The sequence below is a fragment of the Pelobates fuscus genome, chromosome 3 (genome assembly GCF_036172605.1).
Source record: "Pelobates fuscus isolate aPelFus1 chromosome 3, aPelFus1.pri, whole genome shotgun sequence".
In the NCBI taxonomy this organism is placed as follows: domain Eukaryota; kingdom Metazoa; phylum Chordata; class Amphibia; order Anura; family Pelobatidae; genus Pelobates; species Pelobates fuscus.
The window spans coordinates 220,118,516-220,134,681 of record NC_086319.1 but is presented as its reverse complement, the minus strand read 5'-3'; the positions used below and the strand labels follow the sequence as shown (position 1 = coordinate 220,134,681).

At 44.4% G+C, this 16,166-nt stretch overlaps 1 protein-coding gene across 2 annotated transcripts in view; it reads left to right on the top strand.

Moving 5' to 3' along the window:
* Positions 1 to 3,403: 3,403 nt before the first annotated feature.
* Positions 3,404 to 16,166, top strand: part of LOC134602779 (pendrin-like) — a 113,136-nt gene continuing 100,373 nt past the window's right edge. For both annotated transcript variants that reach the window (XM_063448092.1, XM_063448091.1), the window contains exons 1-2: positions 3,404 to 3,456; positions 8,270 to 8,406. In XM_063448092.1, coding sequence (XP_063304162.1) covers positions 8,273 to 8,406 — 134 coding nt within the window. In that variant the 5' untranslated portion in view covers positions 3,404 to 3,456; positions 8,270 to 8,272. The remainder of the gene's footprint in view (positions 3,457 to 8,269; positions 8,407 to 16,166) is intronic.

Here is a 16,166-nt window from a genome sequence, read left to right as displayed (position 1 = left end):
TTGTCGAAGTCACGAATTTTGGAATGCTGAACCAAAACAAAAGTTGTTCCCATGCACATGCCTAAGAATTACCGAACGTAGTCTATATTTGAACCATGGAGCTTGTTCCCCTCATCCAGACGAACGATAACACTGTACACTATTCTTCTAGGATTTACAAAACTTAAATCAGGGGATGATGGAAGTTCACTGGTGTTCGGGAGTGTCAGTGTCTGATTTTAATTCCATGAACTCGACGACCAAACACCGCTGCCTGCGTTCATGCGAACAAGATGGCTGCCACCTCGTGGTCATTCATACAAATTGTGGACACCTAGACGAACAATTAGAACACCGTGGTTAGAATTGTTATGAAGTGATGAAAGGGCTTCACAAGCTCCTGGGTGGTCCATAGTTTGTGCGTCTGTTCGGTTCCCGAACAGCATGAAGAAATGGCATGACCACAGTCTTTTAACAGGTTTTTTGCAGGGCTCATAGTCTTTGGGCAGAAGGCTAGCTAGCAGGCCCTCTAGGAACACGTGGCAGAGATGTTTTTTGCCACAAAGTTAAGCTAGGAATGTCACTGAGTCAAGCTGTATAAGACAATAGCACGGTAAATGTCACAAGCTTAGAAAGCCACTGGGACATTCAGCATCAGATAATGTCTCTATCAGGAGTTGCAGATGTGGCATATCTGGTAAGTGTAGCCCCTGAGACTCACGTTCACGATTCCCACACTGGGCAGGGAGAGTTTTGGGCTAAGATGGTATAGCGGTGGCGAGGAAAGGTCTCCCTCCCGCCCCAGGCCAGTGTTAAGGTCAGCATCCGCGTGCCATGGGCTTGGGTCCTCTGTGAGACCTCGTCTATTCTAAATTGGGTGCGACGGAAGCCCCAGGTGTTCTGCCGCTGCCAGGCGGGTAGCGTTCTGGTGATGTGGCCGATGCATCTGGGACAAACTCCTTGTGGTCATCGGTCCTAAGCAGGTGAGCTGCAAGAGCAGTGCCCGATAGAGGACCCCTCGACCTCTGGCGTCCGCCCTCTGTAACCTCTCCATGAGGTAGGTATGGTGTGGGAGTTGTGCTGGTTTGGGTCGCACGCCACAGTGTGAACCAAAAGCTGGGAAAGGCCCTATCCAGGCGCTCTTCCCATTGCTGATTTATAGTGCTCGGGCACTCAGGAGAGCCTAGTCCATGTTAGAGCAGTAAAGGGCAAGTATTTCGCTGAGAAATCAGGGAAAATCATGCCCGTGGACACAGAGCTTAACTTAGGCACATCTTGCTGGCTCAGCAGTCGGACTCTGCCCCCCGACAATTCCCATTTTTGTGAATAAACCTGTCAGCCTTGTATTGCACATGGTCTATAATGTGGATTTAGTTAATAGAGCATTATGTTGTCTATACAGCAAGTACATTTTATTACCTGCAGCTCTATAAATTCAAGCAACCTCTTGCCATGATATCTTGTGAAGATGTTTTCCTCCTTATCTAAGGCCCAGGGTGGCATTGTCCCCCTGATTTGTTTTGCGCAAGCTTGCAGCGCCATTTTGTGACTGCTTGCAATGTACATAATCATCTATATATTGTGTGTGCCTGTATTATACACAGAACAGTGTGTGCGTCTGTAAAGTATTTCCAGAGGACTAGGTAGATAGAATATTCTATAGTAACCAGATACGAGTGCAGTATATCTACCAAATCTGTGTTTTTAGTGGAGCAGTTAATGGTGCAAGTTATGTAAAAAGAATACCACGGACAATAGCGTTCCTAAACGTTTGCACCCTCAGTAACAGAGACGCCAGAGCCGTATCATCACAGGTACATTGACCGATCAGGTTAGGAAAATTACAACTGTACTGATACAGTTACTACAGTTATTCTGATACTACAATTTTAATATTTTAGCTGAATGTTTGCAGGTTTTTCCATAGTTAATAAACCCTGTTGCTTTTCATTAACTTCTCCATAACCATCTGTGTAGTTTTAGAAATAGGTTCAGTGCTGTCTTTAATTAATAAAATTTTACGGATTAGTTTTATGTTTCCATCGGGAATTACAGTTGTACATTTTAATTTCATTAGTGAGTCACATGTCATAATTTGCTTTATAATAACATAATTCTTGAACATAATTCTTACCTCAAGTGCTTCTAATTGTACAGAACTATTTATGATCTGTATGCATATATGTGCTACCTTCAAAGGAATACTGCAACACCATAACCTCTACAGACCACTGTCAGCCAATGACATGGCTCCGCACTGCAAGGCTTTAATCTGTGGACTGGTGCCTGGCAGGATCCAAGCAAGATGTCAAACCATTCTTAAACAGTTTGTCTATTTACTCTGGGAAGGCGCTTGCGCATTCCTAGTTCCATAAGCACTACTGCAGGTTGCAGTGATTATCACTCTTGGGGTGTTCCTTTAAGCAACTGGGTTGTCACTGTGATCTCACCAAAAAGCTGGATTTTTTTTGGCACAGACACCCTTAATGTAAGGGTAGCATATGGCACTGCCACGCTTATAAAAACGTTATACACTTACAGAAAATCCAATCAACAGTGGAAAACCCCATGACTTTCATGTCACGTCAATGGATCTTGAGATTGTCGAAATACATAGTATTCAATGTTGTACATTTGTATAATTTGTGTTTACACTACACCTTGCCCAAATGAAAACATCCCCCATGTCACAGATGTTTAACAATGATTTTGCAGATGACTTTCTGTATTGTAAACAGTGCTGCTGTTAGCTAAATAGCACATTTCCAATGAACCAATCAGAGGCTGGAATAGTGGTATAGGACCCCTTCTTTTTTGCAACAAAATCGGTTCTGGGAGCATATACATTAAGATCTTGAATACATACATGTTATTAGTGAAAGAGAATAAAAAAAAAACAACAGAAAGGAATTTTACCTTGGCAGGTTTAGCATACACCATTCTTTCTCTATTCCCGTAACAGGACGTGAAAAGCTTAGCTACAAACAATGACATTTATATTACAAAATAATTATACTGCTGAGCATACATCTCTTTCTCTTTCTCTCTCTCTCTCTCTCTCTCTCTCTCTCTCTCTCTCTTCCTTTCTTTCTGTCTCTCTCTATCCCTCTCTCTCTCTCTCTTTCCCTCTCTCTCTCTTTATATCATTAATGCTCTTACCATGACAATGGGAATGTTACATATTATGGAGGGTAACAACCATCATCAGATGTTTATTTTGCTACGCTGGGTATCGTATGACCCACCAAGGTTAACATCTCAATGTGTCATCTGTAAACTGAAAGTCTCTGTAGCTCTGAGTAAAACAAAGTTTTATATAACTGTCTGGTTATATAAATGTTACTCTGCAAGATTATTCTAAATCAAACCGGTTCTCATCATAACAATGCTGCCGTCACTATATATTGTGCAAATAAAAGATCATTCTGCTTTCCAAGAAGACTTGCTTCTACAGGGTTTACAGGTACAGTGCAAAGTGTGATTGTGTGTACATTGCATTGCTCGTAATACTAGGTTGGAGTCAAACACATTGGAAAAGGGATGTAAAATGATCTGATATGCACACTTACCATGATCTGAAATGCAGGAGTCAATCTCTCTTTTAAAGAAATGTATTACTGATTTAACGTGTCTTGCCTCTGACAACTATGCGAAATTATGGGCAGTGAATATGCCATAATCACATTGTTATTTGTATGTTTTATAAAAATAGCTTCACTTTGTATTGTTCGCTCAGATAAGCTGTGTGAGTATTCTCTTTCGTCTTGGACTGTGTTGAGGTAAGGCCTGTTACAAAGAGGACACCTTAAAGTAAAACTATAATGAAAAAATAATTTGTGGTAATCTGTAGCATGTTTTAATGGTGCAGGATCGTAATGATCACAGCTATTTTGTAGAATGTTTCCTATACAGTATTCATATACAGTATGTATGCCAATAATTATTATACACATTTAAATTGAAAGACGTGATGTTTAGTCCTGCCTCCAGACTATCTCACTGTCAGTACCCCTCGTCTAAGCAGGGCATGGCAAACAGCTTCAATGTGCCAGCCACAGGCTACCTGCTGTCTGCAGAAATCTCAGGAAACAGGTTACACTGGAAGGAGAATAATTAACTAGAGTCACAAATCCTGAATATGTTTTAAAATAAGGTCAATCGGAGACATTGGAGGGAGGACAGTTAACAATTACCAACATCTTACATTTATTTTATAATTGAGGGCTGTATCCATTTGAACCACAGCTGCCCATTTTAAAGAGCCACAACACTTTTTAAAATCCAAAGGTGACAACCACCATTTTTGAATGATAGCTGGGGAGAGAGGGGTTGAGCTAAAGGAAGGTTTACTTGCTTAAAGCTCTTGCTCATAGCGTTGCCATCTTTTTTCTTCAGCTCGCCGCAAATCATACACCTAGAGCCCTCAGGATTCAGCTTGCACAATGTGCATGTAGGTGTTCATCGTTTGTCAACTTCTGCCAAATTGGACTTTGTCTAAGAGACACTTTGCCTTATTATATCTTTTGATTGTGTTAAATGCGTCCAATGAAATTCTAAAGCAGTCAACACATGTATTTTGTAAAAATTGTATCTACGTGAAGTACTTCTTAAGTGACCAGAAGTGATAGAGTAGCTTTACGTTTGACAAGCTTAGATAAGCTGCAATGTGTGTTGTTTTTTTAAAGATATTAATTGCTCTAGGTAAAAAATATATATTTTTTTGTTTGAGACACGTTACATATTTTTTATTCCAAGATATAACACTACCTCACAATATCACATACACTAATTTACATGCACACTTTCTCACGCAAACCTATGCACACTTTCATTGTAGCTTACACAATCAAACTAGCTGGAAAACATTCTGTCTTAATGTCAGGATACAGAAGGATCCGGAAGAAGATGCAACCTAACCACAGAGGGAAAGGATAAACAGACATAATACTGGACCTTAAAGTGGCAGGGCTTAATGCTAGACAGAAATAGCAAGGGTCAGTACTATTGTTAATAATGTACAGGCAGCGTCAGAACACGCTGACCACAGGACCAATAGTTAGGACAAACTCTCAAGGCAATTCACCAAATTCTGAATGGCACTGGACCAAATTGAGTAAAACCATCTAGTGCCGCATGGGGCCATTCAAAATGCAAACTGTTACATAGTTACATAGTTACATAGCTGAAAAGAGACTTGCTTCCATCAAATGCAGACATTGTTTACTCTATGTAAAGGACAACAGTTTTGTCAAAACAAATGTTTAATATAATAATCTTTTCATCAAGTTTTGAGTGGAAATTGATTTAAAAAAATAAATAAGTATATGTCTAATTAATGAGAAAAACAAGTGTGTGGTATGTGGTAGAATCTTTCAGCCATATACATGTACCCAGGGTCAGGCAGTGTTTGCAAACCTACAGTTACTCTCTATGGTCTTCCCTGCCTCACTCCCTATATGGACAATATGTCAGTTTTCAAACAATGTCTGACCCAAGGTGCATGAAGGTGGCTGAAGAATCCTGTCATATAGTAAAGATGATTTTCACATACTTCTTATAAAAAAAATGAAAAAAAAAATCTATTTCCTTTCAAAACTTGATGAAAGGATCTTTATATTAAAAATAGTTTTCAGGTGAAAGTTGTCCCTTAGAAATGTCTGGATTTTGGAGAGAAGGCTTCGAATGAACTTGTACATGGGCCACATTTCAGCCGTACTGAACACTGCCACATATCTGAAATCAAGACCTGGATTCTTCAAATCCAGGCCTGGACTTTAGAAATCAGAACTGGCAAACAGTTAAATAACCCTTGGCAACAAGAAGGTTAATCATGTGGCGGCTGGCTAGCCAAATAAAAATCTAAAAAATAAAATGAAAAACAAGTCTACTGAGTTCAATATGACCCCTATATTACTATAAGAAAGGTTATAGACCTCCCTTAAATCCCCACCTGTCATGCAGAAAGTGGAGGCTAACCATTGGAAACTAAACATTGGCAACTGGACAGCCATTGCTGCAAAATCATGGGAGGGAGGTTTTGAAATTAAAAAATAAGGGTGGACAGATCAGTGATCCTAAAGTCCCCTTCTGCCCTCATGCCCTCATCCCTGGTCAACAGGTGATGACTACTTATTAAATGGGGGCTACTTATTAGAGCTAGAGTCCCATGCATGGGTGGGGGCTCTAATTGTAATAAAAGGGGGGATTCTGGTGTGTCCCCAGCCCACACCCAAATGTGTATACCAACCGATTAGAGCACTGCTTTTGAGGCTTGCCATGGAACTATTCCCAATTTACAAATTTGCAGATCCAAATGTGTGGTTTGAATTAACACTATAGGGTCAGGAACAAAAACATGTATTCCTTACCCTATTGTGTTAATTAAAACCACCATCTAGCCCCTCTGGCCCCCTCTTGCCTCCCTAAATATCATTAGTATCTGGTATTCTACATGTTCATAATACCCAAATTTACTTGTATTCAAGTCTGTAGCTGCTGGCTCTGCCCCTGTCTGCCTGTGAACTGCCCCGGTCTGCTGACATCATCAGAAGTGGTGGTCTGAGCCGATCACAATGTTTTCACATAGGACTGGCTGAGACTGACAAAGAGGCAGATCAGAGGCAGAGCCAGCACAAGTCAAACACAGTCCTGGCCAATCAACATCTCCTCATAGAGATGAATTGAATCAATGCATCTCTATGAGGAAAGTTCAGTGTTTGCATGCAGAGGGTGGAGACACTGAATGGCAGTGCTGCTTACTTTGCAGCACTGCCCAAGGAAGCAGCCATCTAAGGAGTGTCCAGTGAAGTTATCACTAGGCTGTAATGTAAACACTGCATTTTCTCGGAAAAGACAGTGTTTACAGCAAAAAGCCTGAAGGTAATGATTCTACTCACCAGAACAAATGCAATAAGCTGGTGACTATAGTGTCCCTTTAAGTTTACTTGAAACAATATAATACATGCGGTTGCCTTGTGAATGACCTTCAGCAGCTTTCAGTTTCAAGGATACTCAAGAATCAGAGCCCCTTCCAGAGTATTAACAAAAGGACAAAAGGACAAATAGCTTGCATGACAATGGCAATGTAAAGATGCCTGATTCCAAAACTTGAAAACCTGTTAAGTGAACTTCTTCATAATACTAGCTGAAGCTTAGCTCAATGTGATAGATGGACACTAGGCACCAGATATGAGTGGCATGGGATTTGTATCCCCATTACTTCTATTACACTATGAATGGAAATGTGTGCAAATACACATCTGGATTCACACACGCATAGTTGCCCTTCATGCAAAACCACACACACCCACAGGCACATAATGCAATCCTGCATTCACATTTGATGTAAATGCAAAGTAAAATGCTGGGTGTGCACATTTAGGATAGTAAGTGCATTTTGGGCTTGGCTAGTAAATTAGTTGTTTAGAACTAACATTACATCAAAAATCTGTAAAGGCTAAAATGTTGTGTAATTCAGTGCAGGTGTTCTATCATTCTGCTATACCTCGTCAGAGTTCTATACCCTCGTCACTTCCGGGGAGGGGAATCAGCTGGGTCCTGTGCTGCACATGCATGCTAGCACTCCTGCTACTCCTCCACAGCCAGGTCCTGGAAGGTAAGTAAATCTAGTTTTACACTTTCATTATAGTTAGTGCATTCACTAAGCTTAGGTACACGGGACATTTAGGGTTAAGTGAGGGTTCAAATTAGAGTTAGGTAAGTGCTTCTAACCTCTCTCACTCTCTATTCTTACCCTAAAACTTGGGGTAAGGGTTAAAATAAAGTGTGAGAAATCACTATTTAGTGATATTCCCCTATTGTGAAATATCACTAAATGTGAACAAGTCCCTAATCCTAACCCTAATTTGAACCCTAACATTAACCCTAAATGTCCCATGTCCTAAGCTTAGTGAATGCACTAACTATAATGAAAGAGTAAAACTAGTTTTACTTACCTTCCAGGACCTGGCTGTGGAGGAGTAGCAAGAGTGCTAGCATGCATGTGCAGCACAGGATCCAGCTGATTCCCCTCCCCGGAAGTGACGAGGGTATAGAAATCTGACAGGTATAGCAGAATGATAGAACACAGGTGTACACATTGTCATGTCATGTGAATACTAGCAACAGTGAAAAGTAATTGCAGCATCATATAATTTTAATGTGTACACGTAGCGCACACAACAACATAGCTAAATGGTGAGGGTTAGCCAGGAAATTAAATAGGCACATATTATTGACACTGATATTTTGCTGATACTCCAAAATCTTTTGTTTACAGCTGGTCATCAAGGAGATGGATGCCAACGGTGACACATGCAAATATCTAGTCGCTCGCTCTATTTACTCAGAATCAGACTTCCAGAAGAAAAAGGACAAGAGAAAAAGCACTCAGAAATCATTCCGAAAGAGGCTAAAAAAGAAATGCAGGTTGTAATGCCCATCATGTTGTATCTTACACTAAATAAAGACTAATGGAACTAATGGGAGTAGGGGCTAATGCAGCTGCATCTCCGGGTCCATTGGAATAGGCTCATGGAATTTACAGTGAATTCATATTTTATATAGACACCATAGTCACCAGAAGCTTAATGGTGACACTCCTGTCTCCTCTTTCTGAGTCGGCTCAATCATCTGGTGTTCTTGCTGACACAGGTCACTGTTCCTTGATGCCATTTAATGGCAACGCTTTCTGTGGCCCAATTAGTGATGCAAACGTGTGTACACTTGAAACTGTGAACAACCAATTACTGTACTCACAGGGATATATAAGCTTTTTCTGGCATTATTGTGGTTTCCCTTAGAGGTTATCCGAGAGCTTATTTATATATTTAATTATATTGTATTCTGACCCCCGGCTTGTACCTAACCTATCTTCACTCTGTTTTCCTTGAATTTTGGCTTATTCATTATGTTTTCCTTGTCTCCATGACCCTGGTCTGTTCTATTTTACTATTTTACTAACAACTAATTCTATTTTACTTTCTTTGTGCTTACACACTTTAACACAAAGTGCTCCTTGTACTTATGCTCTGCTTTTGGTGCTTGAATACACAAGGGTTGAATAAGCCAGAAAGACACTCACACCTGCTTCGTGACAGGCACAGTCTTGGTTCTGATGTGATACTGCCCCTTCTCTTTCAATAATTAGTATCTGCTATTCTACATGTTCATAATACCCAAGCTAACAAGGCAGGTGTGGCAAGCGTATTTATGCAACATATTCCCTTCAGACAAACTGAGTTCAAGGCGAATCCTGATGGTAGACTGAACATAGATACACTTTTGCATGTCTATATGCTCCTAACTTCCACCAGGATGACTTTTCTGAATTTCAAACAGGCACACTCATTGTAAGAAGTGACTTAAATGTTGCCTTGGATCCTAGGGAGTACACTTTGAGAGACAGTTGTGTGATTCCTCAGTTGCAGACAGGGAGAATCTGTAGGGACTGTTAGAATGCATTGCATCTAGACACTGGCGGATCCAGAGCCTTATCTCGGGAGGGGCACTCATAGATTATTCAAAGAAACAATCCAGGCACAATAACCACTACAGCTCTCTGTAGCGGTTATGGTGCCAGGAGTGCCGTGGTGCCCTCCCAGAGTAAATAACCAAACCGTTTATGTTTTTCTGGTTCTCTGTTATATGTCTGGTTTTCTTTATGCTGGGTTTTCTGGGTTCATTCCTTTATTCCGTTCCTGGAATTCCCAGTCTCCTGAATTTCTTTAAATGTTTGTTTTTTGTTGCCACACCCGTTCCTTTGCCATTTATCCCTTTTTGTTTCAGTGTGCTCCTGTTAGCAGTGGTTTCATTCTTCTGCTCCTTTCCTTGCAGGTTAGTACAGGACGGATTAACATAGGGGCTGATTAAGCTGCAGGCCCATGCCCATGGAATAGGCCCATTTACACACTACTCTTAGGTTTGCCACCAGACTGGTATTTTATTGGTATTGGTATTTAAGGCTGCCTGGCTGTGCTGGTATTGCAGTAATACCGGCAATACAAATGCAGATATTTTTCTCAGTATAAACGGAGATTACTCTGCAATACCAGCACCAGCCAGTAGGGGTTACTGTGTGTGGAGAGAGGCAGGGATAGGAAGTTCCTGCCTCTCTTTACTCACTGATCTGCGGGGGAGCAGCTACACAGCACAGAGTCCAGACAGAAGCTCTTCAGCTCAGGTAAGTGAGGGATGGGGGAAAGGCAGCAGGGAGACATGGGGACACTGAGACACTAGGGGACACATAGGGACACAAGTGCCCCCATGTCTCCCAGTGTCCCCAAGTGTCTCAGTGTCCCCATGTCTCCCAGTGTCCCCATGTCTCCCAGTGTCCCCTAGTCTCCCAGGGTCTGTGTTCCCATGTGTCTCTGTGTCCCTAGTGTCTTAGTGTCCCCAAATTGCTCAGTGTCCCCAAGAGTGTGTTTTATTGTTGTCCTTTTAGTCATGCATATCTAGGCAGTTAAGACCATAATTGGAGTACTTTGGTGCAGTGGTGGGCTGCATACATCTTGGCCATTTATGTATGTCTAAATCACCAATGCTTATTACATATATAGTACTTGGTTATTTCTCCTCTTGTTTTGCCTTGTATTTCTTGTCTTGTTTTATTTTGTCTTGTATTCCCAGTTCACGTACAGTCCTGTACTATCCATATCCTGTTCTTGTTTCCCTTATGTCTTGTGTACATGTTCTGGGTTCTGCTTTCTGTCCTGCTCTGGTTCTGGGTTCTTCTAGTCTAGTCTTGTTATCTTTTTTTGGTGCCTGTAACGGCTACCCAGGTAGTGAGAGGGTATCAGCCGTTGGAGACGTCCTTTTTCCTGGCAAGCTGCTGTGTAAAAGTAAAAGTAAAGCTGATATAATCCCATCCACGAGGTCCAGAGAGAGAGTCAGGTTCAGCTGTAAAAAGAGCAGAGTAACAATCCAATATAATTCCCTTTCAAGAACGAGACGAGGCTACGTTTTGAAGGGTCAAGAAGAACTGAGGACTGGAATACCCAGCCTGCTTTTTATTAGAGTTGCATACAAAAAGAACACACCCAGGGGGAGGCATAAAATCACCAATCATGTACATGGTACAACCCACACATCCCCTCAGATAAACAGTTAACATAATTATACTGTACACATTTTTATCCAAGTTCTGGATGTACCCCAAAAACAAGGGGTACACCTTTACACCGAAAATCAGTCCATTCGGATGAATGGTTCGGGAGTTATTGGGTTCCAAAGTTTTGACCGACCGCACAGGCAAACTAGCCGAAAATAGTTCCATAAGTTTTGGCCTTGCAGTCGGTCCTCGTTCGTACGGTGAAACGGTATGAAAACTCTGCCATCCAGTCGAATCCTTATGGTCGCTAGAATCCCCATAGTCTCTTAAGGTTTTCTACCGAACGGCGGGTCATTCGGTAGGTCCAGCACGAAGTTACGTGATCCTGGAGGTCTCAGCGGTGTTCGCCTGTTTGCGTCTCCGTTTTTAGTTCCAGAGGATTGCTGGCAAACACCGCCGTTCGGACATAAGATGGCCGCGAACACATGCAAAGTCCCGAAATGGCGGCCACCTATACTTTACAGAAAGGATTCGTGCTGGACCATGCGAACGGCTGGATACAAGCTGGGAGGGAAAATATCCCTTACTTACCCACCAAGGTGGTCCGGTGTTCGGTATAATCAGTCCATTCGTGGGTAATGGTAAATCCAATTGTAACGAGTCATTCGGTTCTTTGTAGGTTCCATTGTGTGATTAGTATGAGTGTCCAGGCATAATATATAATTCCGTTACACTGCTACCCTTTTGTGGAACACCCCGGCAGACGCGGATTGATCCTTTTCGGGTCAACTTGGGGCTGTCCGGTCTGCTGTTAGGGTAAAAGTTCAGTTTGCCTGAACAGTCCGTCTGCATTACCATTGAATCTGCCAGGGCGGTATTGGATGGAAAAATGGTAGGGTTGCAAGGCCAAGCTCCATCTTAGCAGGCGCCCGTTCTCCCAAGCTACTCGGTTCAGCCATACGAGTGGGTTATGGTCCGTGATCAGGGTGAATTCCTGACCATACAAGTAGGGTGTGAGCTTCTTTAAAGCCCAAACCAGGGCTAAACATTCCTTTTCCACTGCCGCGTAGCTCACTTCCCTGGGTAATAGCTTTCTACTCAGGTACGCGACAGGGTGTTCCCCTCCATCCTCCCCGATCTGGCTTAGAACTGCCCCCAGTCCGTACATGGACGCATCTGTATGAACGACAAATCTTTTGTTAGGGATGGGGCAGATAGAACAGGTGCGTTGATCAAGGCTTGTTTCAAGGTTTGGAATGCTGTTTCACAGGCGGGAGACCACAGGACTACCCTAGGCAAGTTCTTTTTGGTCAAATCTGTCAAGGGTTTAGCAATGGTACTATAGTCAGGGACAAATTTTCTGTAATACCCTGCTGTCCCTAGGAATGCCAGGACCTGGGTCTTAGTGTGGGGTGTCGGCCAATTGGCTACAGCCTCAACCTTAGCAGGTTCTGGTCGTTGTTTCCCACACCCCACTCTGTGTCCCAAGTACTGGACTTCTGCCATCCCGAAATTACATTTTTCTGGTTTCAGGGTTAGGCCTGCGGCCCTAATTTGATCCAGTACAGCCTCAACATGCCTCAGGTGTTCCCCCCCAAGTCTCACTATAGATCGCAATGTCATCCAGGTACGCGCAAGCGAAATCCTGGAAGCCATCAAGGAGGCGGTCCACTAAGCGTTGAAATGTAGCTGGGGCGTTTTTCATCCCAAATGGCATGACCTTGAACTGGTATAAGCCAAATGGGGTGATAAAGGCTGACTTAGGGATAGCCTCCTTGGCCAGGGGAATCTGCCAATACCCTTTGCACAAATCGATGGTGGTCAGATAACGTCCCCTGGCAATACGATCTAATAGCTCGTCTACTCGGGGCATGGGGTATGCATCTGTCACGGTTCTGTCATTGAGGCGCCGATAATCGACACAGAATCGGGTTGTTCCGTCCTTTTTGGGAACTAGGACCACGGGTGAGGCCCAGGGACTGTCAGATGGTTCTATTGCCCCCAGTCTTAACATCTCTTGTATTTCCTTCCTCATCTCCTCTTTTACTGCCTCAGGGATCCTGTAGGGAGTTTGTCTGAGAGGGTTTTGTCCTGGGGTCTCTACGTAATGAGTTCCTAAGGGAGTGTACCCTGGCTCCTGGGAAAACGTCAACCCTTTCTCAGCTAGTAATTGTCGGATCTGTCCCTTTTCTGCGGGAGTTAACCACTCCCCTAGCTGTATGGTATTGAGCAGGGTTTTAGGTTCTGAGTCGGCTAATAGGTCGGGGATGGGTAAGCTGTCAGGGTCTTCAGTGGCTGGGATACATATGGCGGCTATATCCTCTGGTCTTTCCTGATACTCTTTTAATAAGTTTACATGAAAGGATTTCTGGATCCTTTCATCTTTGCTGCTGGCAATTACATATGTAGTATCGCAGTCTTGTGCTACTACTTTGTAAGGGCCCTGCCAGGAGGTCTGGAGCTTATTCCCTTTGACAGGCCTAAGCACCAGCACCTTCTGGCCCTCTTGGAACGTTCTCTGACGGGCGCCCTGATCGTACCATTGTTTCTGTCGACCCTGGGCCGCATGGAGATGGTCCCGTGCCATCCGAGCTAAATGCTCCATGCGGTCCCACATTTCCAGTACATATGGCACGATGGGAACACTTTCATGTTCTGTCTCTCCCTCCCAGTGCTCTCGGATGAGGTCGAGAGGGCCTCGCACTCTCCGTCCATAGAGCAGCTCGAATGGAGAGAACCCTGTGGATTCCTGCGGTACCTCCTGATAAGCAAACAAGAGGTGCGGCAAGAATTGCTCCCAGTCTCTGTATTCCGCCGTAAAGGTCCGCAGCAATTGCTTGAGGGTACCATTAAAGCATTCACAGAGACCGTTAGTCTGAGGGTGGTACGGTGAACTAAGCAGGGTCTTAATACCGCAGACCTTCCATAACTGTTGGGTTAGGTCTGCAGTAAACTGGGTCCCTCTGTCGGAAAAGATTTCCTGAGGAAACCCCACTCTGGTGAATATCCCAATGAGAGCACTGGCAACAGTGTCCGCCTGGATATTCGACAGAGCGACGGCCTCCGGGTAGCGAGTAGCATAGTCCACTACGGTAAGAATATATTTCTTACCAGAGGGACTGGGGTTAGGTAGAGATCCCACTAGGTCGACTGCCACCCTGCTAAATGGTTCCTCGATCCCGGGCATAGGTGACAGTCGAGCTTTAGGGTGATCACCTCTTTTCCCTACCCGTTGGCATACGTCACAAGTGCTGCAGTAACGTCGCACATCCTTCGAGATCCCCGGCCAAAAGAAGGTCTGGGTGGTCCTGTAGGTGGTGCGGTTACCCCCTAGATGCCCTGCCAACGGAATGTCATGGCCAATTCGAAGAAGTTCCAACCGGTACTTTCTGGGTACCACTAGTTGGCGCTTTTGCGAAGGTACACAGCCTCTCTTTCTGCCTTCAGTCAATCTGTATAATCTGTCCCCATCCCATATAAAACGTTCCCGCTCGTCCCCTCTACTGTCTGCTAATTCCCGATACCTTTGGACGGTGGGGTCCCTAGTTTCCCTCCCAAACTCCTCTGGGGTGTCCCAAGTCTTTCTATCGTAGTGGGGTTAAATGTGGGTTCTTGGCTTACCTGGGTCTCCCGGCCTGTGGTATGATCATCTGTGATACAGGTCTGTGAGCGGGTGGTTACGGGACAAGCAGCAGCAGGCGTAGGTAAATAAGCCGAAGTCAGAGGGCCAATGTCGTTGCCCAACACAACCTCGGCAGGCAGGTTGTCCATAATGCCAACTGTGGTCTTTCCCGACCCGACTCCCCAGTCTAAGTGCACTCAGGCGGTGGGTAAGCGAAATACAGCACCCCCTGCGACCCGAACAGCAACTGTGCGAGTAGACACATTTTCTGGCTTTGCCAGATGCTTTTGAATCAAAGTAATAGTAGCCCCGGTATCTCTTAGGCCTTGTGCTACTTGTCCATTCAACCGTACCTCCTGACGGTGATGCTGACGGTTATTCGGAGAAGCAGCTTGTATTGGGTCTGCCTCATACAAAATTCCCAGACATTCCTCAGGGCCCACCTCGGTTTCTAGGCAGTGAGCCGCAGAGGGACGTGATGGAGTGGCCTCTGTGTTGGGTGTTGTGCGTCTCCAGTTGTTATTGGTAGATCTCAATGGGCAATAACGAGCAATATGTCCCGTGTTGCTGCAGTGATGGCACGTCACCCTAGACAAATCTCGGGGGTAGTTGGTAGACCCCTGAGGGCGCGGTGGTCCTGGTGGGAGTGGAGCCCAAAACTCTGGGCGTGAGATGACGGCTGGAGTGCGCGGTTCTACCTTATGAGCCAGTCGTGTAGTACCCTGGCTTACTTTCCTTGTTTCCGCATACTCATCTGCTAGCCGAGCCGCCTTGTTTAAGTTAGCGGGGCGGCGGTCTCCTACCCAGTCTTGTATGTCCGCGGCCAGGTCTTGGAAGAAATGTTCCATTAGCAACAACTGCAATACTTCCTCCCCGGGGGTTGGCCTTGCACCCTTGGACCCAAAGTGATGCCACCCTTTGTAATCGGTTAGCCCATTCCATGTGGGAGTCCACAGCCTTCTTCTTGGACTCCCGGAAGCGGCGGCGGTATGCTTCTGGGGTTACAGCGTACCTGGTGAGCAGTGCCTCTTTTACCCTTTGATACTGCGATATCTCTTCTGCAGTAAGTGCTCGAAAAGCCTCATTTGCTTTCCCTGATAGTTTCCAAGCCAGGATAGTGACCCATTGCTCTGGTGGTACTTGGTGTAGTGAGCACTGCCTCTCAAAGTCAGCCAAATACCCATCAATTTCTTCTTCACTTTCCACAAAGGTTTTAAAAGCAGTAAATGGAATTTTCTTTACCGCAGCAGTGGGTGGAGGAGTAGGAACTGCATGTGTAATGGGCTGTCTAGCTCTTACCAGTTCCGTTTCTTGTCTCCTCTTAGTTTCGATCTCCTCCTTTGCGTCCCGGAACAGCTGGTTTATTAGTTCCACGGACGTTGCTGGATACAAGGATAATCTCCGCTGTACAATAGCAGTAAGTACATCGTCCTCGCTGACAGGTGCAAGGAGCTCAGTTACTTCCATGGACCTATCCATTTCGTCCAGCTCCAGCAGGTCAGCTATCAGCTCTCTCCG